Here is a 27,450-nt window from a genome sequence, read left to right on the forward strand (position 1 = left end):
AATGTTATCAATCCAGAGGTAAGCACATGAAAACACTGCAACACTTATTTCCACTGGACAGACCTGAGCATGGTGTTTCTTTTTATCTTCACCCACAAAATATTGGCATCAGTTGAGGTAAAACACTGACAGGATGGTCCTATGAAACCCATTAACTTCCACTCTCATTCATGTCATGTGCATGCTGTTGCCTGTCAAATTGGATTTGGAAAACTCAAGGGGAATGCCACCAGACTATTGTGTAGGCACAATCTGAACCAAAATAAACTAAGGGGTTGCCATAATTCACAGGAGATGTCAAGATAAGCTTATTAGTGGTGAAACTGTTCTTTTGTCTTGCCTGTAAGCTTATCTTTAGTGAGTCTGTCATTGAGTAACACAATAGCCAAAGGGATTTTAAGGACTCATCTAGTCTGGTCCTTTTGCTGCCTGTTCCAGTAAATTGAATGCCTTCTAAATTTTATTGTTATGTCATCAAATGAACCAATTGTTTTTACTGTTATAGTTTCGCTTTTTAAAAATAGAATCATGTAACACAATGGGTACAGTCACTGTCATAGTTTCCTGTAAATTCTGTTGTTGCAGAGGAGTGAAATTGTTACCTGATCTGAGGTGTTTTCCCAATTCTTCCCCCTAGTTCCTTCGCTTATAGCCCTCCCACTACGTTTACCAGAATTAGACACCCATATCTCAGACGACATTAAACAAATTGAAACCAGATTTCCTGCCCACGCTCAAACAGCAGACAGGCTTCATAATACAGAGCTTTCAAGAGCAGTCGGACTCTATTCAGTCTGGATCTGTAGTTTCACAATGAACATGTTTCCTATTTTGATGCCTATGTTTGACACTGAATATGAGTTCAAATCTGTGGGTATGGGTTAGGGGAAAGTTTGGATTGGTGTGTTCTCACTTATAACAAGTTGTGATTAGCAAGATAGTGATAGAAATGAAGATGAGCCGTCTTTAAGTTGGAAAACTTAACTTAATGTTTCTTGATGATAGTTATTTTTGCCCTTGATTCAAATTAATTAAGCTTTATTTATTTTACAGTTTTAAGACAATTATTTTAAGAAAACCTATTAGCAGACCAAACATGCAATCTCAAGACCCCCATAATCTTTACGCTATGCTGCCATACATGCAAGCATCAGAAGCGCTCCATGCAACAGAGTTCAGGAACAGACACTGATAAAACTGATATTTCTCTACGGTGACCAAGTGGACAGTCGGGTCTGTGAATCTCTTCTCTTGCCAGACAATGTGTTTCTCCTCTGGACACACAGACAGAAAGAAAGGCAGGCAAGCAGCTGCAGCGTGAGGGAGAGGGGGAAAACCCTTGCACTGCACGCAGGAGAGCACGTGCAGCGCACTCTGGGAATGTTTAGATATCTCCTCAAACAGCTCCGCATGGGAAAAAAAAAGTCCTCCTCTATGCTTTGACTGCAGCCGGCTGGAGCAAAGGGGCTGGCCCCTATTTGACATAAGCAAACACACACACACACAGTTCACACACACACATATATGAACAGGGATATACTGTACGTACACACATTCAAAGGCAGACAATGGTATTGTTATTAATGTTTGCACGACACATACAGTAGATGAACATTTTAAGTGCACAGTGCAGGTCTTATTTAATTTTTTTCCTGTGTGTGCCCCTCGTGGAGTGCGTCTGAAAGAGAAGCGGTATCACACACACACACACACACACACACACACACACACACACACACACACACACACACACACACACACACACACACTACTCTGCCCTTCACTGCATTAATTGTTGATGGTCTCTTGGCAAGGCTCCAGGTGGGGAAAAGGGGGTACTGACCTGTGTGGTGCGGTGCATGTGCACACTGCCCCACACACCGGCATCTGGATATTAAAGCCTTGTCTGTACCAGCAACGGCAAGAGGAAGAGGAGGGGGGGGGGGGGAGGAAGAGAAAAAATTACAGCATATATCAGGAATTTTCCAGCTAATGATGTGCGGATGTGGTAGCACTGGGGAGAGAGAGCCACTGACTGTGCTGTCTTTGTTTCGCTCGCCGAGGGCCCCATGCTGCATTCCTGTACACTGTGCATACTTTGGCAACAGTTGTAGTGCCCCTTTTTTTTCTGTTTTACTGTATACAGTTTGTGTGCTGCTCTTGCACTTTTCTTTCTATCCTTGTAGCTCCGTCTCTCCTTCACTCAGCCTCCTACTTTTCCCCCTCATCTCCTTTTTTTAATCGTGTTTCTCCTCTTCCTTATGTCCTTTCTTGGCCTGGTGCAGCTGTATTGTTGGGACTGTGAATTGTCCTTTTTCGCACTGAAGGAGAAAGAAAGAGAGGGAAAGTGAGGGAGGAGTGAAATAATGGTGTTTACAACATGGCTGACTGCTAGAGCTTCGAATGGGGCCTCTCTGGAGACACAACATTACAGCCTCAGCTCCACTGTACTCTCACAGTGCATAGTTTTGCTCATATTATTATTATTATAACATCCGCTCTCCCTCTCCCATATGTGGCTTGCCTACACAATCTGTAGCCTTTATCCATTTTCCTCCCTTAGATTCATGTAGGAAGACTTTAATTTGTGAGGGGTTGCTTTCGGGAATCTAATCAAATTGAAGCCTAAGACTTAAAGGATGAAACAGTCGAGCCGTTGACCAGCAGGACTTAACTGCACTGAATGTGTATATTCTACTTTATTCCGTAATTTCTAAAAGTTAAAACTTCCAATCCTGCTCTTATTGACTCAATTACTGCAATAATTTGGCCCCTGGTGCATCCAAAGTACTTGTCTGTTAAGTGTGCATATGTGTGTAGATGGTATGTGTCAGTGTGTGCAGTGGTGCTCTTTCATCCTGGGCTTCCTCAGTGAGAGGGAATGTAAACACGGGCCCCCGGCCAAGCTCCATCAGCCCCAGTGCCTCTGGCGCAGCAGCCTTAAGCCCCCGGCCTCATCCTCATGGCATCAGGTCACTGTGAACGTCCCATTTGGAAGTCCGCAAGGAGAGTGACAGGAACAATGTTGTATCTTGTAGCGCTGATGAGAGTTGAGTTGGGTGGAGGGATGAAGAATCTACCTAATTATTTATTCAGCTTTATTACAACTTGATTATTATTTTTGTTTTTGGGCCATCACTTATATGGGTAATTATACCGTTTCTGCTCATCAAAGTCATTGCTGAGATCTGGGAACACAGCAGCATTACTACAATCAAATCTGAAGGGGCAAAAAAACACAAGTGTTTGGACAATTAAACAGGTTGTCAACAAGGCAGCCGTTAAATGGAAAGTAAATAAGTGTATTTCTTAGACTATAAAAGAGTTAACTAAGAAGATGGATACCACTCTCGTGTCTGTCCGTTGAATATGAAGCTACTACCAGGGGGGCTGTTAGCTTAGCCTGGCTCTGTCCAAAGGTTTAAGAAGTCCACATACCAGTAGCTCTAATAAATAACTGATTAACACATTCTATCTCAATGTAATGCTTGGTAAGCGTTAGCAGTGCTAAAACAGGGATGTCTTAATGTTTGACGGAGCCAGGCAAGCTGTTTCCCATGTTTTAATGCTAAGCTAGGCTAACGGTTCTGGCAGTAGCTTGCCTGTGCGTCCTTTTCACAATCATTGCTTCACAGCAATCAGCGGGAAAAACCACCGCAAGGTACCTTTTTTAACTTGCTGAGTGCAGTGTTTTTATTACCCACAGGAAAGATTGGCCAACTCTATATATGAAAATAAGTTGGAATAAACCAGAGTGACCCTTTAAACATCAAACACTTGCTGCAGATAACGTGCATGCATTTGCAGACGTACAGCACTTGGCGCTGAAGCTCATGAATCCACGCAAAGGCAGGTGCTCACGTAGTCACATGCAAGTTCTCACACATAACCCAAACCAAACGCCCCCCACGCTCACATGCATGCACCCCATAATCATACTGTGCCGCTGTCCTTGCACAGTGCGCTGGTGGTACAGGTCCGGATGTTGCAAGTCACACAGGCTTGGAGGTCCGGCCCATGAGGTCTGGAGGTCCTCCGGGGCAGGAGAAGCCATTTCCTCCCTGAAGCAGAGCAGGGATAAGCAGTGAGGAGGACGGTGGTGGTGTTGGTGAGGGGGAGGATGCTCTCAGCAGAAAGGAATTCCCAGAATGTTGTCCTTTAATCTGGAGTCAGCCTCACACACTCTCTATGTCTCTCTCTCTCTCTCTAACTCTCTCTTTTCTTTCCTCCCTAGGCTTTATCTGACCTCCTCTGACTTTTCTGTTACCATGCGGAAGGGAAGAAGGGTGTCAGATAGGCAGAGAGACAGATTGAAAATTCAAATCAGCTGACCTAAGAGCAAAACGCTGTATTACACAGTTAACGGGCTGACTCACTTTCTCTGTGCATGGTTGTCCTACATACTGTATGTGTATGTGTGTGTGTCTGTGTCTCTGTTTGCATGCAGCCTGTACAGAGAAGGGAGAGCAGGAGTGGGTAATGAAGGGATATGTGAAGCAGAACAGAGAATGAGAAGGGTGAGAAAGAGACGAAGGAAGAAGGGATGCAAACATGGTCGTAAGAAGAGGAAGGACAAGGACAGGGACAGAAGTAAAGCCTAGAACAACATTGCAATTGGGGAATGTTTCTTTTTACAATAGTCTGTGTTGTTATATCTCCATGGAAACTGTTATTAGGTTGTTTGTTACAGCCACGACTCAGAGCATGGTCCTTTTGTAAGAGTATTAGTTATTAAGTACATCAGACTTGAGGCTTCCATATCACAGAGACAGCTGAGTATTTTATCGAGAGTGAAACTGTTTAAAATGCATTCATGGATATTACAGGCTCTCAAACTGTTGTATTTAGACTTTACTTTACTGCAGAGTGTTTTACAGACTCATGGGCTCACAGAAACGGTGATATAGGATATTTTAATACTATTCAAAACCAAGAATTTAATGATCATACTAAAAAGAACCTGTGTTTCCAATGTGTATGCCTGACATGGCTAATTCCTCTCTTCCATAGACCACCAATGTTGATTTAAAAACCCAACAAAAGCGCAATATGAGGGAAAGGACCACACTGGTTTAGGTCATTAATTGGCCTTTAAATAAAATGAAAGTATATATTTGTGGTCCTTTTTGTAAGAGAATTCTCCAGAGTAAGAATAATTGTGATTGAGTTGAACAGAAAGTATAGAGATAAGTACTAATGCATTGATGATATTCTTTCATGATAATCATTGAGGAAAAAGTAAAAAATATTTAGCTGTCTTGTCCTTTAATGCATGTATAGAAGCACTGCTACAAAATAACTTTCCTACAGTGCAAGCTGCTAGGGTGTTGCTTAAAACATCTATTTCTCGGCATGTCTGCGAGTGCATGCATGTGTGATATATAAGCCTTAATCTGCAGTTGTGGCCAGGTTTTCGAATAACTTTGCATCGCACGGAGGCGGATATACCCCGAGCTCTAGCTCTGTGGTTCTTCCTAGAAGGCTTCACGTGTGCATTTGTGTTCAAACCAGCACTGACTTTTGATTTTGCAGCTCTGCTAACTCTGATGCAGCAGACAGAAGTCACACGCATTTGAGCCTGCAGCTGCAAGCGTTAAATTAAGATGTTGATTGGGCCATTTGTCACTTATGCATCCATCCACACTCTACAAACATTTTATTTGTTGGTAGGTGGGGAAATGGATATGTGATGTGCTCTAACTAGATGTATAGTTAAACACTTTCAGAGAACCTGAAATCATATCAAGTCAGAAACAATTCATCAAGTCAGCCCTGCGTTGAAAAAGCAACAGTGCCCTTTTGTTGCTTGACTCTATAGGCAGCTCTGCAACTTTCATTCATGTTTTTCTTTGATGTTACACTGTCTTTAAAATCTTCAATGACCCTACCAGTCAATGAGTTCATTCTCAGCATACGTCTCATTTCTGGTCACGTGGCTCGGCCGACACAGCTCAGCCAACTAGCCTGAACTTCCTCCCTATTTCTACTGAAGCAGGAAGCAGGAGACGAGAAAGTATCACACATCTGCAAAGCGCTGCCCCGGGCTCTATTAATAGTGTCATTCAGTTTAGAAGAAAAAAATGTGACCAAACTCTTAATTCCTCTTATCAGTCTCTGTTGACTGCCTTGCTTAAGAATTCCAGCTCGAGGTAATGTTCAGGCAGTTTGAGAGTTTGCCTCTGATGTCCAAAAATTCCCTTCAAGCTGCAGTTATGAATAATGCCCCTTTGTAATGAAAATTCTTATTATGGGTGGGTTATGAAGTATTGCCTTGCAACCAAACTAAACTCATCTTTTTATAAATTTAAAGAGATTAAGAGCCAACAGCCATGCTCGCAGCTCTGTGAAGCTGCACTAAGACATGTTGGTGCTTTGTGCTAAATGCTAACATCAGCACGCTAATGTGCTCACAGTGAAAATGCTGTCAAGCAGGTGATATTTACCAGGTGGATTCTAGTTTAGCCTGTTAGCGTGCTAACATTGGCTGATGGGAATCATCATTTGTTTTGCGAGTATGTGGTCATAACACAAAGTATTGGACAAAAATAGTTGTCGACAGTACAGAAAAAGTTGTCAGTTTGTCAACGCCAATTTAATTTATCGTCTGGGGACCATGAATATCTATAACAACATTCATTACAGTGGTTTTTGAGATATCCGGGACAAAGTGGAGGACCGACTAACGGACGGTCATTGACAGCCACACAGCAACGCTGCTAGCTTTGCTTAAACACAACTTCTTTAACCGATGGAAATAACATTAGGCAGGGATGAACGATTACACTAACTGAAGTGCAAGGAGGAAAATCACACACAGGACAGGATAAAAAACCACTGGGACTTGTATTACTCAAACCAACCTCCCCCAGTGCAGGAAATCTTGTCCAAAAGTCTATAAACCATGAAGTTACTTGACTTGAAAGTAGTTTCTCAGAGGGCACTTGAGCACTAGTTCATTTTTGGCTATCGACATCATTCGAGATCATTGCTCTCATATTACACATACAGGCTTGTGGACGACATCTCAAAGCTCAGGGTATCATTTCCCCATAATCCCTACAGAGAGTGCAGCTAATAAAGATATCTAGGTGACATCGCACTCGCTTTGCTTACAAACATCCACCTCAGACTCTAAGATCCCGATAAGCACTCTGCAGTGCCTGAGAGAGGAACTGCAGCCAAAAGCTGTTGGAAAAATCTGGAGTTAAGGAAAGCACCTGGAACCGGTCCACTCTCCTACTAGGGGTCACTGAGTTTTGTCTGGAGGCTTTCCCTACTGTAGCTGTTAACAATGCTGCTGCTTTCCTGCAGGCTATGGCTACACACACACACTCACACACACTCACACACACACTCAGAGCTCCCAATAGAGTTACAGGGACAAATTTGGAAACCAGGCTTGGTGTGAAGTGGCACAAAATGGCTGCTGTAATAGCTCAGGTGGGTGCAGGGTTGCTTGATGCAAGACGAAAGGAAGAAGGTGGGGGGTGTTATCACTTCACGTACATGAGACATCTGCCAGGTTTAATCCAGTGATTATTATTGTGACATGCACCACTGCACATATATACACGTGTATATACAGTATTTTTTTTTTCTCACTGGTGGATTGCTGTGGAAAGAGTGTGTGATGTGAGTACACCAAAATGGGAGCAGGAAGACGTGTCCTGCCAGATATGATTTCATTTCTTATGTAAGCCTTAAGATGAGGGCAGAGAAGTATTATCCCTGCGTGTGTGTGCATGTGAGCATGACGCCCCCCCCTAATATGGTGACATTAACCTAATGCTGCAGGCAGGTACATGCAATAAAATTAGGAGTGTTTTTTTTGTGCGTTGGTCTTTGTGTGTTTAATCTTCTAAATGTATTTCTGCTGTGTGTCGTAGGTGGTGACGCTGTGGTACAGAGCCCCAGAGGTGCTGCTCCAGTCCAGTTACGCCACACCAGTGGATCTGTGGAGCGTCGGGTGCATCTTCGCTGAGATGTTCAGGAGAAGGTGAGAGTTGGGAGAATTTTTGTTATACCTAGGGCTGGGCAATAAGAATAAAAATCTTCTATAAAGATATATAGGTAATTTCAAATCTCTGTAACGATATATATCTCACGATATAGCATGTGTAGTTCAATAAATAGTCTATAAGACATGACCACATGGTAAAGCCTATATCTGTATACTACTGTGTGATTAAGTAGTTTAATCAAGAATTTTAGTGCAAAATGAACAGTTTCAAGTAAAAGTTTGTCGCAAATACAGAATGGTCTGATTAAGACAGTAGTTTGATTTAACTGAGTTTGATCAGATTTTCTGCAACATTTCTGCTTGTTATTGTCAGTTTAGACAATTTAAATATGTCTCTATGATTTCATGACGATACGATTCCATTGAAGGATCAAAAATGATCACACTGAATTATCGCCCGGCCCTAGTGTAACCCCTCACACTGCATTAATGGAAAATGGAGGGATTCAAACCAGCGACCACACAATCGCTGGTCAAAAGATCTCACATCAGCACTTCCAACCACATTTGTCCAATCTCACACAAAACTTTCATTCAAAAATACCAGTATTGTAACCTGATAATAAGACTTAATTAAGATTTCTGTCTGACATGCTCATGTTAGCAGGTTTCTATTTGGGAAGGGTTTTTGTTTTGTCTTAACCAAGCAGTAGTTGGTGACAAATCAATGCTGTCTAACTAAATTTTGAAAAATGAATTAAACTGAGGTCAGGTCTTACTCACCACAATATCACTGGTGTTCCTGTTCAGGTTGTCATATGGATTATAAACTCCATCAGAGGCCTTTACTGAGGTTTTCCACATTTACTATTAAACAACAGATTAGGATCACTGACCTACATGGATGTGCATATACTGTATATTCACACATTCACATGCTCCCATCCTTGTGACCAGGTCTCCATATAGAGCTAATATCACTAACCTTTCTGGCCATTATTCAACCCCAAAACTGTGACCATATTTCACATTGGTCCGTTACAGAAGTGACACTAATCTTGGGTGCTCACCTTGAAACTGCAGTGATGTGTAGATCTGCAGGGGTCTGTAGCACACACTGAATGATCTTCAGGTTGTTCTTGTTGTTCTTCAGGACGAACAATCTGCTCTGTGTCTGAGTCTAGTCCAGATTTTATGGATACTGGAAGGTACTTGGGTTCCAATAAGCTTGAGACCACCCTCTTCATTTCTTCTCCTCTGTATGACAGCCGGGACAGACGGCCTCCTGTTCCTCTGGTAGTGCACAAGCTCATTGGTTTTTCTGAAATTGAGGTTCAGGTGATTGTCGTTGCACCATGTGACCATAGACCGTATGTTAAGAAGTGGAAGCAGTCACTGTGATGTCACCTATCGTTTTTTCGGACTGACGTTTTCAGGCTTTGAGTCGTCATTTTGGCTGTTAACATCTTGATCTTTTGGAACCAGAAGTGACACGAGAGGGTACAATAGCTCAGCGGAACACTGAGACATAATAAGACATTTTTAGGTGACAATACATGTTTTAATTATCTTTGTTAAAATGAAAACACACTCTAACTGGGTCAAAGTTGTAAAATGTAAACACAGATAACTTCCAGACTGTACAACACTGCAATAGTTACTTGTCAATCACAATGTAGTCACGTCCTAAAGCACGCCCTGCTTTATCGTCCGTTTTACTCAAAATGGGACCATCATTTATTAAAAAGAACATCATGCTGTGTTGAAGAAGACTTGAAGCTAGTGATTGAGACCATAAACTTGGGTTTACAATGTTTACTGAGTTAATAAATGAAGGGAGAAGTTGGGTAATTTTCCCATGGACTTCTCTACGATCAGACTTATTTTTGCAAACTGAGGAGTCGCCCCCTGATGGCCATTTGAAAGAATGCAAGTTAGGACCCTTCCACATTGACTTCACTTCTCAAACCAGGAGGTTGCTGCCTGCATGTGATGAAGCTCTCTATCAGTCCTCTGTACTCTGTAAAAGGAGTCTCTAAGTGAAAACAGCATTTTTCTCACTGGAAATTAGTCACTGGATTCATACGTGTCAAAATAGTGATAACTTTCATTTCACCAAAAAATACACGATACTTTTTATTAAATTCCTTCAAAGTCTTTAATACTCATTGAGAGTCTGGACACACATGGCTTTAAACTGCAACTTGCCCTGTTGGCGAGGCAGTAATTCTAGTTTGAGGTATAATCAACAAAAACCTGCTTCCGTCATTACAGATTCAGTTATTTGGGTGTTTCTTAAACATGTCAATGCTTTCTCAAAATGGCACCTGTCAGCTGCGTTGTGAGCAATCACATTTCAGTTGACTTATCAAACCATTACAGTAATGACAGGCTGGCTGCTGTGGTTGCAGCATGCGAGTCAAGATCCTGCTTCTTGGTATAGGTATTTGTCAGTTTGTGGTCTAACGAACTTAACACACTGGAGAGCCAAACGGACCAATAACGGACCACTTTTCTAAAAAAAAAAAAGAAGAAAAAAAAAGGTTCAACTGCCTATCTATGGAAGTATAAAATAGTTTTCCATGTTATAGGGACATATTTTGTTATCTGATATGAACATTTATGTGCCTTAGTATGTAAAGAACTGTTTTGTATGCAACAGCAAACTGGGTTTCTAGCCAGACTGCAGTGGTGTGCGTCGGAGTAGATAAGAACAGTCTTTCTGAGGTAGGGCTGAGTGCCAGGAGGAGCAGCCCTGTCTGTAATTTATGCTTCCTTCCCCAACCGTCCTCACACCCCAACATGCACAGCCACACACAACGACTCATGCCCTGCATGTGGGGAATATAAAGGCTCCAGTGGCAAAGGGTGATGGGACAAAGAGAGAATGTAGTCATGTAGTCATATACAGGCAGTTGATAAATAAGAGTAGAAATATAATAAGGGAGATACCGGGAAGGTGACCACTGAATGGTTTCATGAGTATAACAATTTTGTTTATCATATGCTATTACGACACATTCTCACCCCAATGCGACAAGTACCGCAGCTTGGTCAGTGCTCCTAGGCTTCAAACTATGACGCTCTTTCATTTCTTCATCTTTCAATTAGAGCAGAAAATATTTTAATGATTAATCAATTAGTCAGATGACAATGAAATAATTGGAAACTATTTAGACAATATTTTAGTCACATAAAAACCAGACTAAAACCTTTGAATCATTGCGGTGAAGGGCAGTTGGATGTACTTAATGCCATACTCAACATTTGTTAACGCATCATAAGGCAGCACAAATTGCAAAATTGCACCTAAATAACCAAGCATCAACATAAAGTAACATGTACAGTTATGCATTATGTGCAGAGGATATAGTGTTCCTTTAAAACCAGGCACAATCTGATAGCAGTGAGGTGTGTGTGTGTGTGTGTGTGTGTGTGTGTGTGTGTGTGTGTGTGTGTGTGTGTGTGTGTGTGTGTGTGTGTGTGTGTGTGTGTGTGTGTGTGTGTGTGTGTGTGTGTGTGTGTGTGTGTGTGTGTGTGTGTGTTGTGCGTAAGGTGCGTGCGTGCATGTTGCATGTTGGCCAGGTTAAGGTACTTCTCGTCTCACCCTGACACAATAAGCTGTAAAAAGCTTTGGTGTGGATATGTGTGTGTTTTCACAATCTGGCACCTGTCCAACTTTGCCTTAAGGCGGAAGGCAAAGCAGAGCCCTTTGATGGCAATGAACAGAACATACACACTCTCTCTCTCTCTCTCTCCCTCTCTGCAGGTGATTAAGATGGCTTTTTAAAAGGCCACCTGTTAGAGATTAAAGGGCACCTGGGAGAAACAGTGAAAGAAAGCTAAAGAAAGCGTGATTGAGGGAAAGTGCAGAACAAGAGAGGATGAGAAAACGCTGTTTATTGGTTTTCAGTTCAGGTACAACGAACCAGACATCCACACTGGCGGTTTAATTTCCTTTGAGAATATTTAGTATCCACATAAAATTATTTTTTTTCCTTGGAATGAACGAGTATATCAGCCAAGAAATATCGGCTGCACAATTAGAAACAACAGAAAGTCATTGCCGTTTTTATATTGTCCTATTTTTGGACTCTTGGCTAGACGAAACAAGCAATCTGAAGACATTATTTTGAAATTTAGGTCTGTTTTTATTGTGACAGTAAACCTTAGTTGTAGCCCCACTGAGCCGGGACAACTCCAATTCACCCTGTTACCTTATGTTGCAGGTCAGAAAAGTGCAAATCCAACCTCAAAATGTCTGTCTTATGAGTCATGAAACTTCAAAGCTCCCCCCCCTCCCCCAACACCCTCCTTTCCTCTCTTTACTTCCATTATCAAACATGGCATTGTTAAAAACCCTCCTTTAATGACTATCTGAGAAGAGTTGGAAAGTTGTTCTCTAAGGAATTTGAACAAATATCATACAAGTCTGCATCTGCATGGCTGGGATAGTGTCGGGGGGGGAAGTCATGGTTCGAGTGAATGGGGGAGAGAGCGCCTGCTTGTTGACATTCCTCCAATCGAAAAGGTTGAACGTGTTGTGTTAATGGTCTGGGAGCGGCCCCACATCCGTGTGGACTTTCTCACAGTTTGGAACTCGATTGATAAATCCTCAAAGACACAAACGCATACCCACAGGCACATGACGTCCAAACTCTTGACAGACAGACTTGCATGTCCACTCAAATTGCCCTGACACAGGCCCAAACTCACTCCATTTTCTCTCTCTCTCTCTCTCTCCATTTCCCACCCAGTCAGATTGACTCTCTCACGTGCAAACATGCAAACACACATTCCAGAGGTTGTCTCGGTGGAATGTGGGACAGAGCTGTGCTGGCACTAAAGGAAGCGTGACTCAGCTGCCTGTCCCAACCCAGTCTCAGTCCTGCTTTCACTGCCCCCCCGTTTGTGTGCGTTTGTGCATAGGTTGGTATGTGCACATGCAGTGATCAGAGTGGGGATCAATCTCTTTTGTGCATGTGTGAATTTGAACACCCTTACATGTGGACCTACTTGAATGAGTGAATGTTCAAATGCACTTGTCTGCTGACTGTGTGCAATGCCGGTGGTCAGCTCTATGTGAATCCAGTTATCCCCGTCCAACAAACCCAACAAAGCACTCCAGGTTTAAAAATGGACCTCTTGGAATTATCAGCCCTACTTGTTCTGGCACGATGACTTTGCTGTAGGTGATTTTCTTTTTTCTTCTTTTGCAACAGTCAGAACTGGTTTGGTTTGATCTTGAATGGCTTTCAAAACCTCAGTGAAGGGCTTTACCCCGAAAGACCTATGTGTTGTGTTCCTCTGCCAGTCAGATGTTTAAAAGCAGAGGGTTGAAGAGTCAAACAACACTGAGACATCCATTAGTTCAGGATGCCAGTTGTGAATAACTGAAACAAACATGTATCTCAATTCCACTTCCGAACCAAAGCATGTGACAAAGAGTTTGCCGTCGCTGTAAAAATGTGAAAAATACCCCTGTGTGACTAATTTCCCAGTGTCTGAGTCTGTAGGAAAGTGTGGGTGTTGAGCTATGCAAAGCTTCCTGCAAGTGGGAAAACACAGGGAGCACATGGTGGCTGGCTATTCTGTTGACTTCAGGGAAGTGGGGTGCACTTGAACTGTCTTTGTAATCTGGGTACACACCTATGTGACAATATCGTGCATTACATTGACATCTGCTGGTGACTAATCATTTTAAACAAATGAGAATATAATAGAAAGGAAGCTTATCTGGCCCTACTGCAGTTCATACTGTAATTTTGGGAGTGACACATTTAGAAAGTAATATAGTTTCCATCAAAAACGTTAGAGGAAAGTCTTATCCTTGAGAGCAACACCTCCTTGTTTCCTTTCAGAGGAACTTCAGGTTTCGTTCCCATACATCGTTCTGTTAGAATAATCCAACGTTTATGTCACGCGCCTCCCCCTCCCACTTTCCTACTTACATTCACACACAGAGAGAGCAAAAGCAGACACCCTTACACATGAGGGATAAATAGACTTTTATTTTACACCGTGCGGCCGGCTTGTGCTGATGATGACTACTGGAATTTGTGCGGGTGCCAGGGCAGGCATGGCCGCCCACGGCATCCAAAGCCACAGGAACCACCAGCAGCCCTGCTGCCGCTCTCCTCCCTCCTTTCATCCCTCCCTCCCTCCCCCTTTTCAGTGGTACTACCAACACTGCTTCACAACCATGGCTACATGAGATGGAGCTGCCAGTGTGTGGCTACTTCAAACGCTCACATCGGAGTCAAACATTCCTCGTTGCCTTGAGCCAATAGCTTTTTATCTCAGAGCTGGTTGTCTGCAGTTTACCGTGGGATAGTGAGCATTGGGGCTCATATCTAAAGAAGGTTAATAACAACATAGTTGATACTGTACACTTTTAAACAAAATGCATTTAACCTTTCCTGTATCAATATGTTTTGGTGCAACGCGATAAATGAAGATGACATCTCACGTAAATCTTAAGCAGCATCAGTCAAACTGAACTTGTGTTTATTTTCTCATTCCCAGACCGCTATTTCGAGGAAACTCAGATGTTGATCAGCTGGGAAAGATTTTTGAGTAAGTATTATTGGCTGCATTTCCTGTTACAGTTTCTGAGGTCCTGCATGTTAGATATTTATAAGTCTGAATGTACAACCTGATGAAAAGCCCTCAAAAACGTTATTGGACTGTGCATAAAAATCAGTCAGTCAAAAGTAAGTCTGATTGATTTTTTGGGAAGTTAAATCCAGTGTGTGGATTTTCTCAATTGTTAATTCATTGAACATATTATTATTATGCATGTGGCCTAAATATAGAGCAGGATGTGCACACTTTCCTGTAATTAATGCAGAGCCTTCCTGACCAGGTCGTGCTGCTCTGCTAGGGGGAATATTGTTGTCACCATTTCACATCCCTCCAATCCTTACCAACATACACACAAAAGAAAACAGTCCGCTGCTTCATCAGGATGATTATAACAAAGATTTGAACTGGAGAGGCAGTGAATGCTGGACATTGCTGATCTGAAGGCACTAATGACGATTATCATCCCACAGTGTTGTTGGGGTACCTTCAGTGGAGGACTGGCCCCAGGAAGTGGCCCTACCACAGAGTGCTTTCAGCCCCCGGCCCCCTAAGCCCATAGAGGACTTGGTTCCAGACATGGACGAGCAAGGACGGGCCCTCCTATTGGTGGGTAGAACGAGCCCCGGTTCAGACCGATCCAATTTGATATACGATACATAACATTCTAACCAAACATTATTCATATCATAATATTGCAGTTAAACATGCATTGATCGATCTTCTCATCTCATCCTCTTCTATTTCTCCTCTCTGCTTTGCAGCAATTCCTCGCCTTCAACCCCTCCAGGAGGATATCGGCCTTCGCTGCTCTCAGCCACCCCTACTTTCAGAGTGTGGACAGCCACAGTAGGAGTGTGTACGCGGCCCAGCCAATCCCCAGCAACAAGCCCACTATGGAGGAGAGGACTGCCTGACCGTCCTCCTTCACCCTTAATCATCCCATACAGTGTCTATAAAGAGTATTCTGCGCACCCCGCCTTGGTATTTTTCATGTTTTCTTGTTTTTACAGCATTAAATCAAAGTGTGTTAATAAAGCTTTTTTGGCACTGATACACAGATACATCTTATATGTAGAAGTGAAAATAAATCAATGTAATTTCAGTACAAATATAGAACGCAAAGCGATTGTCACAGAGGCATATAGAAGCTCCTTTGGCATCATTTACATGCTTGAATCTATGCGATAAAATCTTTCCTAGTGCTTCTTTGCATAAGTCCTCAAGCTGAGGTTGCATGGTGAGCATAACTGAACAGCAGTTTTTAAAGTTCTTAAACTAATTCTGACTAGATTGGGATTTGAACAGATTTGGAGTGTCGCGCTTTTAAAGACAGTCCTGTGTAGCTATAAGTCTGTGGGTTGTTGTTTTTTCTACTTGAAAAACAATCTTCTCACAACATGACAGCAGCTTTTACTCCAGAACTCTTCTGTGTTCTGCTGCATTTATTTTACCCTCTATCATTGCTACAACATTATGCCACCAACATCAGACATAGAGTAGAATTTATTGGTCAAAATACATTTTTAGCATCATTCCACAACAGTCTTCTTTTTCCAACATCTTTGGGGAAAAAATGTTGAACTTTGCCAGTTGGCCGTAAAGCTAGAAATGCAATACACAAGGCAACCGTTGCTATAGGCTCAAGGTATCCCTTCCCAGTAAGGGAACCTTGTACCTTCTTCAGTGTTCACAGACATCATTGTGGCCTTATAGCCTCCTCACACTTAACCTTTAGTTTTTGAGGAGGACCTGCTCCAGACAGATTTGTACTCGATACTCAAGTGCCTTCATATTTTACTGGTATCCTAACTAATTGGTTCTTCTGAATGTAGCTGTAGTTTATGCCAGCTGTTTAGCTCTGCAGATACCGGTGTGTTTAACAAAAAAAATCACATCTTCGATTACCCACGTGATCGCCATTCTACCTATCTTTTTACACTTCTCAAAAGCTGTTGGCTTCAGTGAAGCAAGATCATTTGAATCCATTTTTAGAGATTTGTTTTCTCTTTAACTTTGAAGGGACATTTTATTTTATGATTATCAGTGTCAAAAAAGCTAAATCAGATGATTTTTGTGTTGAATGACATGAAATAAACCAAGAGGGCGCACACTTTTATATTCAATGTACAAAACTTTAGGAAAGTACTCCTGAAGAGCGGGTAAAGATTGTGTCAAGAAAGATGACACCAAACCCTCTCACCCCCTGAAAAATGCACAAAAGCTATCCTCCTTCCATGAACTGATGGATCGTTATTGCTGCTTTTAGGTTGTTAAATGTTGATGATTGACTGTGTTAACAATGCAAAAAAGACTTGCATCTCAGATAGACTGGTAATAGTGGGCAAGCAGACTATAGAGGGCCATGAAGCAGAGGCCTCTTTATGACCAGTGTTTAGCCTCGCAAGAGCCCCCTTGACTGGGGGACCGGACCACACAGGATCCTGGGTGGACAGCGTGGATCTCACCTGCCTTTATGCTTACTGTGGTTGTGTGCAGTGAGCAGATATACAGTACAATATATGTACAAAACATTTAGTGTGTGCACTACCACTGACAACCTTATTTACACACCTACTTATTGAAACATTATTGGGCATCACAAGCCAGCCACCCACTGCCATGTTGTGTCTTATCATTCCAGTCCTACATGTATTATAATACTGCCACCTTGAGGATGTCCTGGGTAACTGCAGAGCAGTAGCAGGATTCTAATGGTTTCTGCATTCTTCTGGGAACTCATCATAATGGGCTGATATCAGTGCTGAGACAATGATGAAAGAACATAATAGAAATACGCCTGCCACTCATAAGTCTGCCATCGCAGGCTTTTATCATTATAAGATACGATTATTATTTACTATCCGAATGTTACAGTAATGCACAGGCTTGCAATAGGTGGAGAAGGTCCCACCAGCACTATTCAACACAAATACATTTGGCGCAGAATAGCATCGCCAATATTCTGTATTTAATTTAAATGTTATTGACAAGTCTTATATGCTTGTTTTCATCAAGTTGTTACTTGATTTAAATATGCTGGGGCATACAATATTCTTACACCAATTACACCAACTGTTTAGATGATTATAGATTTTGTGTAAGAATAGTTTGACAATGTAAGAAATGTATACAGGCGAGGCAGTGGTACTGTACAGTATAGAGCGCTAAATACAAGCTGTAATGATAGAAACCTTTGATATGTGCATCGTCAGCCCATAGATATGTCGTTAAAATGGATAGATGTAGAGTAGCGAGGGTCTGTGGAAGGTTGTTTGGCAAGAGTATGTTGTCCATTGAAAAATGTGTTGCGGGCGCTATGGGTGCTTGTTGAATTTCATTTGCTTTGGATTGAGAATGACTATGAATTTTACATAGCTTTTGATAAGGAAATAATGCAAAGATATTTTGTGTACAGTTTTTGCTTATTTTACAGTCATGTCCAGTTACATTCACGTTCAGTTATTTTTTACCAGAAAGGAAAAAGCAAGTAATGCAGAGTTGTATTTTTGTATGTAGTAGTTCTTTCAGAACAGTAACATATTTTAACACTGGTTAACGTTTTCTTAACAGGTAGTGCTGCTAGCACACACACACACAGACACACTCTCTGACTTTCTCAGGTTCTTTTTATGGTCGTCCGAACCTTTTGGGCACAGTTTGCACATCTCTGGGCTACTAACTGACCACATCACAACTCCTTCAGGTTTTCTTTCGAGCTGTTCCATGATCATGTCATTGATCATAGTCTACTGTCATTACTATTTATCAAATATATGTTACTGTAGTCATTACTGTCTGAAGATAATTGCCTGTATCAACTGTTGTTTTTTTCCAGCAACTTGTAATTGCTAGATGGCGAACACAATGTAGATTCATGTATAATTGTCTGTTAACTAAGCACTGTGTGAATTTTCTATTTGATAATGACTCACATCTGGTGTCAGTGATGCGTAATGCAATGAATGCCCTAAATAGAATTTGAAATAATGACTGTTAATACATTTCACACAAAACTGAAGTCAACTGTTGAGCTTTTACAACCTTCCCTGTTTTGAAACCAATGTAGCTTCATCCATCCTGTAACTCAAATCACATGTTATGTTCCTGTGTCACATTTCTTTTTAGCATACGGAAATGGCGACTGGGAAAAACACAATCATGGCATTATACTTGTGTATGAATGCAGGCATTGGTGTCTTATTAATGTGTTGCACCAGTTGAATAAAAAGCAGCTTTTTGTGAATGTTGATTTGAACTCATTTGTATGTGTGATTGACAAATTAATGAATTGTTCTAGTAAATATGAAGGTATTTGTTTTTGGAATGAGGGAACATTAATGGCAACGCGATTGCTGTTGTATTTTCTTATAGTGTTAATTACTTTCATTCTGCCACACAATCTCTTTGTCAACAATATATTTTTATTTCATACTGGCACAAGAACATATATTTGTTAGTATATTTTTTACTATAAGTGCCAATTTCAAAACTAGCACATATACTGTATATACATATTTTGATAGAGTAACAATAGACATCATAGAGAGTACAAATGATAGTACGAAGTGTGGTATTTCTATGGATGTCAGCACATATTGGGATCAAAGGTTTATTAACACTAAATTTGCAAAAGAAGCCACCAGGGAGAACCAAATTGATGTCACGTTAATACAGACTAAAGAAAAGGTGCCACATGCAGTGAAGAACGGAGAGTTTGATGATATATTTCTACAAATCAGAGAAAAGTCTTTTATTTAATTTTATTTAATTTATTTATTTTTTATTTATTTTTTTATTTCATTTATTTTATTTTATTTTAATTTTATTTTATTTTAATTTTATTTTATTTTCATTTTTAGTTTTTTTATTTTATTTTCATTTCATTTCATTTCATTTCATTTCATTTTTAGTTTTTATTTTATTTTATTTTATTTTATTTTATTTTATTTCATTTCATTTCATTTCATTTCATTTCATTTCATTTCATTTCATTTCATTTCATTTCATTTCATTTTATTTTATTTCATAGTGTCGATACACCCTCCAGACCAGTTGGTGGCGCTGTTTCACCATTTCGTTATTTGTCAAAAAACACATCAAGAAGAAAAACAGTCGCCAGCTTCCATTAACAGAGTCTGATGTGGCTAGCTCAATGTTAGCAAGGTAGCACTAATGGTTGCCCTTTCCTTTGGATATTTCCCCGTATTACTAACTCGACATGGGCAAGAGAGACAACCGAGTGGTGAGTCATGTTACACAGTCTCTGTCAAACGGAGAAATGATGGATACGCTTGCTATGTTTGGGAAAAACATGCTAGGCTAAACATGAACGTTAGCTCAGCGGCTAGTGTTGGCATGCTAAGCCTAGACTACCGTTAACGTATACCGTTCGAAAATACGTCATAATGTGGTGACGAATGCAAATATAAGTGTAAGGTAACGTTACACATATTTGTCAGGTTATTGGGTTACTTAAATGAACACCTAACTAGTTGTAGTTTATTAATACAACGGCCCAGCAATGCATCATACCTTCATTGATGTTATAATAATAATAATAATAATAATGTTAGAGAGGTGTTGTGTGGTTAAATGTGTTGCTGCAGAACGACATGACTGTTTACCTCAATGCACTCTCTAACATCTGCATGCATATTTGTATTCTTATTTTTTATTTTATTCTATTTTTATTTTATTGTATAATATGTGTATTTATTATCTGTTTCTGTGTAGTTGAGCTGCTGCAACACCCGAATTTCCCCCATGGGGATCAATAAAGGAATATAATAATAATAATACCCTCCATTAGTAATGCATACACTTCTTTCCCCCTTTTCTCCCAGGCTTACATTAACCCCATTGCTGCTGCACGAGCCAGGGGACCGGCAAATAATGCTGGACCAACTATACAAGATTATTTAAGTAGGCCTCGACCAACATGGTGAGTAAAGGACAGACCTCATCACTGCTCCTTGGTAGCAAAAAGAGACATTACATTACATTTTACATTACAGTCATTTAGCAGACGCTTTTATCCAAAGCGACTTACAATAAGTGTATTCAACATAGGTATTCAAGAGAACTACTAGTCACCAGAAGTCATAAGTGCATCTCCTTTCTTAAATAGCATCTAATATTACATTACATTACAGTCATTTAGCGACTTACAATCAGTAGTATATTACATATCATTCACCCATTCACACACTGATGACAGGCTACCATCGAGGTGCCACCATCAGACTCTAACTAACTAATCATGCAACATCCAGTCCACACCGATGGCAAGCCTTCAGGAGCAACTTGGGGTTAAGTGTCTTGCCCAAGGACACATCGACTGCCGACCCTCTGATTGGAGAACTACCTTGCTCTCCACTACGCCACAGCCGCCCCTAATAGCATCAAATGTCTCTCCCAGGGCATTCCCTGTTATTTCTTAGGATGACGTTGCATCCATGTCTATCACTGATATATTTAGACGTAGAGATGTACCGGGATTCATCCTTACTGGATAGTGTTTCACCCAATGGAGTTTAGTCAGTGTAGGTGCTTTCACAACTGTGCTGCCTACGAAAACATTGAGAGCAAAAAGGGGGGGTCGTCTGATGGGGTCTATTTTATTGCCCCAATGCATTGATTATGAATTATGAAGATTCAACTGTCAACAGCATCATCTAACCCCCCCCCCCCCCACTGTATTATTTAACATGTCATGTCTAATTTTAAAGGAAATGCACTCCAATCTTAGCCACAAGGGAGCACATTGAATTCATTCTCTGCTACACTTTATTTCTAGTATTCATTTGCATTACAAAAAGAGATAAAAATAATTTTGACTCATTAAAAACAATTGCTGGAAGTTAATAGGACTCAGGAGTTATGCATGGTCTGTTTACTGTAAATTCTTGCCGTTGATAACCAGTTTACACATTGCATACAAGGGATGTTAAAATATGTAGCTGCCAGTTAAGTGGTGAGATGAAGAGCTGCAGCTGACTGGCACTTTCACCATTTTGCTAGACGTATTCTCTCCAATGTCTACTGATAATCTTAACATTTGAAAAACGGCCATATCTGATTTATTGTCTTTTCATCAGGGAAGAGTTAAAGGAGCAGCTGGAGAAGAAGAAGAAGGGCTCTCGAGCCTTGGCTGACTTTGAGGACAAAATGAACGTGGTATGTTTGTGTTATTGAGACTTCCATTTGACCTTAATGATCCCCATATTTTTCATTACATTATTCCCAGCTATGAGTGTCAGTAATAATGATTCCAGTTATGGAAACTTTTTACACTACTACATATAAATTCTTCACGTTTGGATGAAGGTGTGGCTGCGTATGAGGAACGTTATCAATCTAGGAGATTAGTTCCTTTTTCCAATATGTGCTGTGATTTTCAGAAATGGAGGAAAGAACTGGCAAAAAACAGAGAGAAGTTGTTAAGTGGACTTGAAAAAGAGAAGGACAAAAAGACAACAGACAAGGAAAAAGAGGAGAAGAAAGAGAAAAAAGAGGTATGGTATTTCACCTTCATCAGATATATGAATGACCTCAATATACAATCATCATCTTTTACTGACTTTGGCTTTTCATTTGTGCTTAGAAAAAGAAGAAAGAGAAGAAGAAATCCAACAGGGTGAGGAGACACCTCCAGTATTTTGATGGCCAGCTTTGCAACAACACTGTCACACACACACACACACACACACACACACACACACACACACACACACACACACACACACACACACACACACACACACACACACACACACACACTGTCTGCTTGTACTCTGAGATGGTCTCTTATTGTGTTCCAATTCCCACACAAGCAACCAACCTCAAGTCTAATGAACCCTGCTTTCATTGTGTTTTGGTCAAGCATTCTTCATCTTCCTCCTCCTCATCGAGTTCTGATTCCCCTAGCAGCTTCTCTGGAGAATCTGAAGATGTGGTAAGTCATTACAGACTTCAATGTGTACTAGATAAAGACAAAAAATATATTTTTTGACCCATAATCCAACTATTGCAATTAAGAAGCATGGTGCTTCTGAAAGAGAGACAAACCAAGATGCTTCTCTGCTGGATGTCACTAATTGACTTGACTTAAATTGATTGATTACTGTTAGCTCCTGTTTGTTTGTGGTGATCAGTCAAAGGTTAATTTCTAGTAATAGCTTCCTGTGTTTGCAGACATAACAGTTGGGCGTTTGTGTTAGTCTGGAGGGATTGAGTCGACATTTAACAGCTGATCAGTGAAATATTGACTCTATGTAGCTCAAACTGATCAGTAAAAAATTGATGTAATTTGTTTCTTGAGCAATTCGGCATAATCGGCTCGACATCTCCATTTTAATTGTCTTACACATAATGCAGCACTACACTGTTTGATTGCATTTGTATTTGTGTATACAGGATGAAAAAAAGAGTGTGAAGAAAAAGCGGAAGAGAAAGAAGTCTTCAACTAGGAGAGCATCGGACAGCTCAGAGGGAGAATCTGATGCTGAAAGCAAGGTTTCTCTTTTTTTTAATAGCACAGTTGGCTTACCATGTTTCAGTGCACTTCAATAGAATCAGGTTCTAGTGTTAAAATGTGCAATTAAAACACTTGTCCTACAATGCATTTTTAAAATGCCAGTGTTTAATCAAATTGTTGTTGTCCACAAGAAGAAGAAGAAAAGAATAAAGGAAGATGGGGACAAAGACAAGGTAATTTACTCTTATTCAGAATCCCATTTAAATATACTTTTAGGAACTCTAAAATGGTTATGAAACGGTCTCAATTTATAACTGAATGCCTTGTTATGACTTACATAAGTTAACAACACCATCAGCGAGAAGATTGGCTATTGCTATATAATTATTCTTAGCGCTTGTCACCGGTGCCACGAGTCGGCTTACGTGTGACATCAGATGTAATCATGCAGGTCCAACACAAACTCCTTTTTTGACCATAAGAACCGCCAAAATCAACACAAAAGGAACATTCACCATAGTAACTTAAACTCGTTTTTTTGATGGTGTTAGTTTTTGTTTTTTTACTTTGTGTATATTTCCACAGATACGGGAGGCTTTAAAAACATTTATTACTTGTCCATTGCTCTTGCCAGTCAGATTGAGTTGAGCGGCTGTCATGTGATGTAAATCTTGTGTCTTTCAGGATGACAAGAGTCGTAAAAGAAAAAGGAAGGCTGAGCGAAGTTATAAAGACTCATCTTCAGAGTCATCTGCCGAATCTGAGGGGGAAGAGGTAGTAAATGTTATTCTTATATGGTTGTAGATGTAACACATCTCTTTCATGAAGTATAGCTGTTACATTTACCACTTATGAATAAACAAGTCATTGAAAAACGACTCCCAATGGACCTTCAATAATAACTATAATAACCTACTACCTCGTTCCTCTTTTAGCTTAGTTCCTTTTTTTTTTCCCCTTCAAATTGGGGGAAATTATCTTCAGTATTAAATAAGTATTGTTGTGCTACCTGATGCTGAAATCTATGTACCAGTATAACATTTTTTGCAGCTTTCAATACATTTATTCAACTTCATCCTTCAAATATTTAGCATTACGCATAGTCTAGTTTTAGTCAACAAGTATATTTAGATCTTTTAGCCTTGTTAAGTCATAAATATCTGAACTTTATAGTGCAATAATACAGGCCTTTGGCCAATCATCTTTCATGGTAAGCGTCTGATGAAACAGTTAGACTCACAGTGGTATAAATGGTTGGCTTAATGTTTTTGTTTTATTTCTGTTCTGTACACTACGCAGACTTCTGAGTTGGAACCATTAATATGAGACTGATCACAGATTTATCTCTGGTTTTCATTGTTACAAGACTCCCATCTGCAGTGTAGTTGTGTAAGCCAAACTGCTGAACAATTTACCTACACACAGTTATATTACACAATTGCCAAATAAATTAAGTTTCAGTTCTCCCCATATGCTGGCGCTTTCATTCGTCCAGATGTGCAGGCTTTCAGTCTGTCACGCTTCATGGGGACTCAGATAAATAATCATTTAAATGAAAAGCTTGTATTTCCCTAAGACTGGCAGTATTTCACCTCCATTCAACCTCAGTCAGGAGGAGGGTCGAGACCCATAGTTGGCCTATTCAGACTGACCGCTACTACAAGTTCAACTCCTGATGAAAATTATTGTGAAACTGAGCAAAAGACGTCAAAACCTAAAGTGTAAGGAGAAAGGTAATAGCAACGTATCGTATATTGAGTTTGATAAACAGTTTTGTTTAACAGTCAAAGAGATGTAAACCTAACTGCAGTTGCAAAAAAACAGCTATCTCATAACTGTTAATATATACAACGTCTTCGGGCAGTAGCAGCCACACAGTCAAAATGTCTTGGGAAATTTTCTCGTTGTGAAATTATTGTGTTGCATGAAAGGGGCTTTTTGAGGTTAGGTAAGACTTCCCTCATTCCATATTCTCATTTCAACTTTTCCCTCCCATAGGCTGAAGCCAAGAAGAAAAAGAGAAGTAGCGAGGAAAAGGAAAAAATAACAGTAAGTCATTTGCTAATTTTTTAAGTCACAAGTTACAGTTCACAATTAAGATTTTGGTTTGCTCCAATACAAATCATGACAACAGCAAAGGCTAACATCAGGAATGTATTAATTTACTAAGTAGATATAATTTAATTAGGGGAATTAAAAGATGTTTTGGACCAGTGTACATGAAGGGCATCTTTATAATACAGATCAAGCGTGTAGTATCAGCTGTTGGGGAGATGAAACAGTATGTCTAAAAGTGCCTACTCTGCCAGAAAGTAACTAGCATAACACAACTTGTCTGTATAGCTAACTGTCCAAACAAATGTTCATTGTTAATCCATCTGCTTAATGAGAAATGTCTTGGACACAAACATGAAATGTTTTTAAATTCACAGGACAAATCCAAGAAGAAAAGGAAAAAGAAGCACAAGAAACACAGCCGAAAAAAGAAAAAGAGGACAGCATCTCAGTCAGACTCGGAGCTCGATTAACAACCACACCTTTAGGGTTCTCTCATCCTCCGGACAGTTCACAAGTAGTGTTATTTTGCTTTTCACCTAAAAAGTTCTCCTATCCAGCTTGTGGTCATCACGCTTGAGCAAGAGACCTGCAGAGTTGTAATGCTGTGGTTCTGAGAGTGAAGTGAAGTGAAATAGAGGGAGGCACCATCCCTCGAAGTGGCAACTACCGGTACATATCTTCTGTTGATTTTATCTTCTGTTGATTTTTACTACCATCTCTTTGAGATAACGTTATTTAAACCATGGGACTGAAGTGAATTCCTCATACCCCCCCTCATCTTGGAGAATCAATGTGACTGGCGCTTGTTTTCATCTTCAGAATGCTGGCCCCTCTCCGAGTTGCTCTCTCTGCTCCATACCCGACATCTTACATTTCTATTTGCTAGATGAGGCTGTCATGCTAGTGCCTGCGTCGTGCATGTAGACCCGATGACCTGATGTCTCGCCAGCCTCATATTGAAGTTGGATTTATGATAAGAAATGTGAGCTTCACAGTCAACATTTATACAAGTGATAAATTGTTCCGATAGATGAATTGTTACACTGCAGCGTAAATGTATAAACAATGGGAATTCATAAATAAAGTATTGTTTTAGCCTTTAGTGCTGTTAGTTAGTTGCAACCTTTATTGAGACACTATTTCATTTTTGTTTTGTGTGTGTGTGTTTGTGTATGAATGGTTACCCTGGTTGCCCTATTTAATACAAACTTACAAATATGGTTCTCTACTGTCTCACTTCTTTCAAAGTTCAACTGGGGTCTGCAGTGCTGTAACACACCACAAACACAGTATGTATAATGTAGACCTCAGTGCCACTTCAGGTATTGTAATTTTGTTACAATTTAAAAGCAACATATACCAAAGTATGTTAAAGGATCAAACATATATCCTTACAATAATATCGTTTCATCAGTAGATTACACTACTTACTTACTTGTATGATATCTTATGTTCCATTGTGTTTCCTTTTTGAGTGTTTTTTGACACAATGCGGTTTGCATCCATTTATTGGTGGAGAAGGTACTCGTATCACTTTACAATAGAAGTATAACTGCAAAACAAATTCATTCAAAATTAGATTGGTATAAATTGTTGGATTACATTTTTCCCTCAAAAGTATTTATTTGGTTTTCAGTACACACTATCAGTAATATGAAAATCAACATATTGCTTTTTCTTTTCCAATTCAACAGGACAAATCTGTTGTATGCAATACATTTTGACCGGCTGTTTGGTAGCGAGTAATCTTCAGGTTGCATACCAAATAGAGCTATGATGGAGTTGGATTCAGTAGGTTTTCTACATATTTTTGTAAAAACACTGAATATGAAACTTCAGAAACACGAGAGAACCCGAGATAATCATCTTGGAATATTATTTCTGATGCATTAACATGAAAGCAGCATTGTAATGTAGCTGACAATGGTGGAGCTAATTTTAACTACTTAACATCGTGTAGGTTGGTCCTGGGTATAGCAATTTTATTTTATAAGATGGTCATATATATGTGAAATATGTAAAGTAACTACAGGCAGAAAAGTATAAAGTAGCAGAAAATGGAAGTACTTGAAGAATGTACTTGGTACAGTTATTTCGTAATTTTACTTGGTTACATTGTTCCTCTGCATATTTTAAACTAAGTAAAACATTAGTTTATAACTTAAAAAACTGGTTTGTCTTGCTCTATCACCCACTGAGTGAGTGCAAAGGGAAGAAAAATCCATTCCATGTAGCATGAATACCTCTTGAGGTTTTACAGGAAGGTCTTGTGATGTTGAACAAAGTTATGGTATCAAAGGTCATTGTGAGCCTGTAAAGTCAACCCTGTTTTATCTTTGTGGTGTGTGGGTGTGTTTGTAGTATCATGTAA

At 40.1% G+C, this 27,450-nt stretch overlaps 2 protein-coding genes across 3 annotated transcripts in view; both read left to right on the forward strand.

Moving 5' to 3' along the window:
• The window catches only part of cdk6 (cyclin-dependent kinase 6), a 34,944-nt gene extending 16,166 nt beyond the window's left edge, over window positions 1-18,778 (forward strand). Inside the window, exons 5-8 of the mRNA XM_054605427.1 lie at window positions 7,887-7,996; window positions 14,486-14,536; window positions 15,016-15,151; window positions 15,307-18,778. Of these exons, the coding sequence (XP_054461402.1) occupies window positions 7,887-7,996; window positions 14,486-14,536; window positions 15,016-15,151; window positions 15,307-15,459 (450 nt within the window). The 3' untranslated portion in view covers window positions 15,460-18,778. The remainder of the gene's footprint in view (window positions 1-7,886; window positions 7,997-14,485; window positions 14,537-15,015; window positions 15,152-15,306) is intronic.
• Window positions 18,779-19,666: 888 nt separating this feature from the next.
• On the forward strand, window positions 19,667-26,291 carry fam133b (family with sequence similarity 133 member B). Of its 2 annotated transcripts, none has more exons than XM_054606124.1 (11): window positions 19,667-19,787; window positions 20,389-20,486; window positions 21,643-21,721; window positions 21,946-22,059; window positions 22,149-22,181; window positions 22,428-22,499; window positions 22,961-23,059; window positions 23,213-23,254; window positions 23,706-23,795; window positions 25,020-25,070; window positions 25,454-26,291. In XM_054606124.1, exons 1-11 carry the CDS (start codon window positions 19,764-19,766, stop codon window positions 25,547-25,549), a joined length of 798 nt encoding a protein of 265 aa, XP_054462099.1. In that variant the 5' UTR covers window positions 19,667-19,763; the 3' UTR covers window positions 25,550-26,291. The 2 variants fall into 2 exon arrangements, with proteins under 2 accessions (XP_054462099.1, XP_054462100.1); XM_054606125.1 differs by having other exon boundaries at window positions 23,216-23,254.
• Window positions 26,292-27,450: the final 1,159 nt, after the last annotated feature.

The sequence above is a fragment of the Anoplopoma fimbria genome, chromosome 10 (assembly GCF_027596085.1).
Source record: "Anoplopoma fimbria isolate UVic2021 breed Golden Eagle Sablefish chromosome 10, Afim_UVic_2022, whole genome shotgun sequence".
In the NCBI taxonomy this organism is placed as follows: Eukaryota; Metazoa; Chordata; class Actinopteri; order Perciformes; family Anoplopomatidae; genus Anoplopoma; species Anoplopoma fimbria.

What these genes read in the sequence shown, in the direction of transcription:
- fam133b (XM_054606124.1), top strand. Translation starts at nt 19,764, where the DNA reads ATGGGCAAGAGAGACAACCGAGTG. An exon ending in GCAAGAGAGACAACCGAGTG is followed by an intron (nt 19,788 to 20,388) that starts GTGAGTCATGTT and finishes CTTTTCTCCCAG; the next exon opens with GCTTACATTAACCCCATTGC. An exon ending in TTGAGGACAAAATGAACGTG is followed by an intron (nt 21,722 to 21,945) that starts GTATGTTTGTGT and finishes TGTGATTTTCAG; the next exon opens with AAATGGAGGAAAGAACTGGC.